Consider the following 4,697-nt stretch of genomic DNA (forward strand, 5'->3'; position numbering starts at 1 on the left):
TGGGATCCGCCTGATCCAGTATGGCATGGTGCTTCCTAGGATGTTCTGGAGTGTCTCTGAATGACTTAGAAGGTCGTCTGGTTGCCATACTTGAGGTTGGTTTGATGTGAACCTCGGATCTTCCAAATAAGGCAAGTGTAGAACTTGTTTGGCCGGTTTTGGAAAATTGATCATATCTTCCAATTTCTTTGATCATTTCTCTAATCTTGGGCTTTCTGGAAAGCTGATAAACTCTTCTTGACTCCTATGATTGGTTTTGGTTCAGGCCGCTTCTTTATTGGGATTGAATCCTCTTTTAAAGTCGCGTACTCGCAGATGGACGGGTCTGGGAACCTCTGGTTTGGAAAATTCATATCTCTCTGGTCCGGATATATTTGATTAAAATTCCAACTGATCTAGAAACCTTTTCGGGTGTAGAATCCATGAAAATTGAATTCATGGTGAAAACCCTCCTGGTTTGTAAGATATGACATTTTTAGTGCACATATGTTCTGGTTGGTGACTTGGCTGAGTAAGATGTTGGGTCAACCTCCGGTTCAGCTACTGATTTGATGGCTGCATCACATTGGGGCGTAATAGAGTTGGTTGGATTATTCTAGATCTTGAACTGCATCGCTTTGTGGACGTTGATTGATATTTTGATAGCTTTGCAGGCCAATAATGTATGGGGGTTGCAGGTGTAGTCAGTCACTTGATGTTGATAGTCTAAGAGTTGAGACAAGGAAAGTAGGGACGACTAGGTAGCGTTCCTGTTAAATTTGAAATCAGCCTCATGAATCATGATATTATCGATTACATTTGAAGAAAATATGATTGAGAATTTGAGATGATGTATTCAAAAGCTTAAATTGTCTTGTTAATATCACTGAAGAGGTTAAGGACGTCAAAAGAATATTAAAACATCATTACCAGAAGGGTCGTTGGTTCTTTTTCTACACATCAAAACATCATGTCTTTGGCCTTTCTACCAAAACAAACTAAACAACACACAACTCAGCCCCACAAACACAATACAAAAAGGAACACAGATAGCATAAATCACCCCAAAAAAAGAAGTTAAAAAACGAAAGATTTACAACAAACCAAAAGATTGAATTCTGAGTCCGTGACGTGAAGGGAGGACGTGACGTGAGAGACAAACTCTACAAAAATCTAATGCGGGCTTACTGCTATTCGTTGCCTAGGTTCAAAGATCCGTCCTTCATTAGCTTGATGCTTAGGCTATTGAATCTCCCTCTCGAGTAATGACGAGAAGCCTTTCTCCAATCCGTTCCTGTTTTCATCATCGCCGCAAACTCTTCGTAGCTTATTCTACCATCCTAATGTGTCAGTAATTCATATTAGGCATAACCAGAAGAAACATCATTTACACTAACTAGTGAACTCTCTACACAGAGTATTTGCAGCACAGTCAACATTGAAATCATTCTTGCTTTAGTTTATGGGGACCGCTCACATAACAGATAAAGGCCAGAAAAAGTGACTAAAGCTACTACATGTTTTGTCCTTGCATGCTTTAAGAACTTTTGCAACGCATGTTTGCATTACCTATTTGCCAGTCTACAATTTCAAATTGTTTGATATCATGCAAACAGAGCAAAAAGAGATTTAAAAGTCATAACTTTGGTTTCCTGATACTTCTGCAAAAAGAAAGAGCTTTCGAATATGAGATCATACCATGCATAGAAGATTTTACACTTACCTTGTCTGTGTCAACTTCTTGGAATATATCATTGGCGACATCAACACAATCATCCCCTCCATCTTCCTTTAAGGCTTCACAAAGCTCTTGGGGCAAAATGTACCCGTTTCCATCCTTGTCAAAGTAGGAGAATGCTTTGCGGAGATGCTCATCGTTTGCTACCTTTTGCAGGTGGAGAGAGACTGCAACAAATTCCCCATAGTCTAGTGTTCCTTTCCCTTTAGTATCCACCTATGTTTACATAAATATGAAATTCAAATACCATACTAAAGACATGATCATGCTTGTTCGGTCAAGCAATCAATAATTAAAAGATATGATAAGTAGAAGGGGAAAAGTATGTTCACCGCTTCAATAAGCATCTGAACTTCTGATTCAGCTAGCTGTGTACCAAAATCGCGAAGTCCAGCTTTCAACTCCTCGATGGTAACAATACCATCTTTGTCAGTATCCATCTTGTTGAACATCTCTTTGATGTTTTCTACTTCTTGTGAAGATAAAAATTCAGCAATAACCTAGTTTGAACAAAGGTAAGTAAGCTAACTTTGGTCTAAAGCAAATAAACAACATTTGGAGCTGATTAACTAACCCTCAAAGCTTTTCTCTTGAATCTGTTCATCACTGAGAATTGCTTTAATCTGGACTTCACAACATCTCCAAGAGGAACATTTGGAGCTTTCTTTGCGTTTTGAATCCATGGGTGCTCTACAAAATGAGAAATAATATCAAATTTAGGAACAAGGATAGTAACAGATGCAGGGAGAAAGAGCAGGGGTAAAGGTAGATTCTATGTACCAAGCACTTGTTTTGCAGTCAGCCGGCGCTTTGGATCAGGCTCTAACATTTGTCTGACAAGATTCTTAGCAGTCTCCGAAATGTTTGGCCACGGTTCCCTCTTAAAATCAATTATACCCCGTAGAATAGCCTGAGCAACTCCCTGTTCCGACTCTGTGGTTGAAAGAAAGAAAAAAAAACTGGCTGAAATTATGAAAACTAGATTGCAAGTACTATAATAGACATAGTTAACCTCTGTGAGATGACATAAATGTTTATTAAAGACAATAAGTATCAGTAAGCAACTGCTCAGAAAGAGGAAGGTGTAAACAGACCTGCCCAGAAGGGAGGAACTCCACACAGCAGAATATAAAGAATGACTCCAGCACTCCATATATCTATTTCGGGTCCATAGCTCCGTTTAAGCACTTCAGGTGCCATGTAATATGGACTGCCAACTATCTCCGAGAACTTCTCACCTAAAAATGTGCAAGCATTACATTAAGGACAATTAAACTGGTATCAATCAAGCAACTAGGACTGGGCAAAAATAAAATTTCGAACTAAAAAACGAATCAGAGCTGTGATAAACCCAGAACAACTAATCCTAAAAACTCAGATGAATAACTCTAAGAAACCCAAAAGAAAACTTACCTGAAAAAAACTGAATTAGCATCAGAAATAAATATACAAAATCTAATTAAATACCTTAACTACTTAATTCTATGTGTATTTTGATATGATATTTAAAAATACGAACCAAAATTATCCAAGGTTTTGATCCAAAATGGATCATAAACAGAGTTGTAGTAAAATATATCTGAACCCCAAAATATTATTAACAGAACTGATCCAAATATATATATAGATGGAAACATTCAAAGCTAGATGACAGAAGAATCCTCATCCTCAAAGCAGTGACACACCTGGCTTGAAGAAGATCGACAATCCAAAATCAATAGCTTTGAGCGGCGAGTTCTCCTTCTTGTTAGCGAACAAAAAGTTCTCCGGCTTCAAATCTCTATGAATAACCCCATGCTTGTGGCATAACTGCACCACCTCAACAATCGTCTTCGTAACCCCCGCGGCGGCGCGCTCGGTGTAATGCCCTCTCGCAACAATCCGATCGAAAAGCTCGCCACCTTCGCAAAGCTCCATCACCAAATGCACAGCGTTATCGTCCTCGCACGCCTCCTTGAGAGTCACAATACTCGAGCTCTTAGGCAGATGCTTCATAATCGCCACTTCCCTCTTCACATCCTCGATATCCACGGCGGTCCTCAGCTTCCTCTTCGAGATCGACTTGCAGGCGAGGAGGTCGCGCGTGGACCTCTCGATGCACAGGTAGGTGACGCCGAACTCGCCGCGTCCGAGCTCTCGGTCGAGTAAGTAACGGTCCTCGATGTTCTCCTTGGGGACATCGCTCAGGACTCGCATCGGCGTCGCTTTTTTCCCGCCGGAAGCGTCTTTGCGGTGGTGATCGCGGCCGGAGTAGTTCGATTTGACGTCTTCTCTCGCTACAGCGGCGGGAGATCTGCAACAGTTCCCCATCACTTGAAGCTCAGAGGCTCAAGCTTTCGTTGGTAGAGAGATCTTTGGGAAGAAGGTCTAACTAGCTAATCTAGGGTTCCACATTCTAGCTTTTGGAGAGGATGGTGACAGTGGAATCTATGAAAGCTAGCTGGAGAGAGAGAGAGAGAGAGAAGAGCATAGATCGAAGAAGCGTACGGTGAAGAATGATGAGTAGCTAGAGGTCTCTCTCCTTTTGATATTTTCTATAAATCTTTTTTCTTTTCTTTTTTCTTCCAGTGATATTTTTTCTATCTTTCTGAAACTCAATCATGATGTGGTGGTCTCTCTGGTTTCTTTTTCTTTTTGAAAAACGGTCTTTGCTTGTTTGGTAAATCAACACTTTATAGGATTTATTTATATTATTGATGAGTTTTGTGTTTGGAAAAATATATAAATATATGATTTACTTTGAAAAAGTATATACATTTTTGAACCTGTGTTTTGAAAGTACAAAATTATTATTTGGTAGAAATTCTTTTATGTAATGAAAATGACGACTTTTATACATTTTTCAATACTTTTAAGTTTTTATATAATTTATATTTAAATTTGTGTGTGTGTGATTGTTATTCTTAAGTGGATTAAATTTTGGATAATTATGACATGTACTATGAAATTGTTTATTTTAATCATTTGTTTAACCTATTTT

At 39.1% G+C, this 4,697-nt stretch overlaps 1 protein-coding gene across 1 annotated transcript; it reads right to left on the reverse strand.

Moving 5' to 3' along the window:
* Window positions 1-879: 879 nt before the first annotated feature.
* LOC106390737 (calcium-dependent protein kinase 13) lies at window positions 880-4,292 on the reverse strand. The gene is made up of 7 exons (XM_013831260.3): window positions 3,403-4,292; window positions 2,812-2,955; window positions 2,498-2,650; window positions 2,292-2,407; window positions 2,050-2,217; window positions 1,703-1,933; window positions 880-1,319 (listed from the first exon to the last, which is right to left on the reverse strand). The coding sequence occupies exons 1-7, from the start codon at window positions 4,025-4,027 to the stop codon at window positions 1,170-1,172; spliced, it is 1,587 nt and encodes a 528-aa protein (XP_013686714.1). The 5' UTR covers window positions 4,028-4,292; the 3' UTR covers window positions 880-1,169.
* Window positions 4,293-4,697: the final 405 nt, after the last annotated feature.

Source organism: Brassica napus, chromosome C4 (genome assembly GCF_020379485.1).
Source record: "Brassica napus cultivar Da-Ae chromosome C4, Da-Ae, whole genome shotgun sequence".
Taxonomy (NCBI): domain Eukaryota; kingdom Viridiplantae; phylum Streptophyta; class Magnoliopsida; order Brassicales; family Brassicaceae; genus Brassica; species Brassica napus.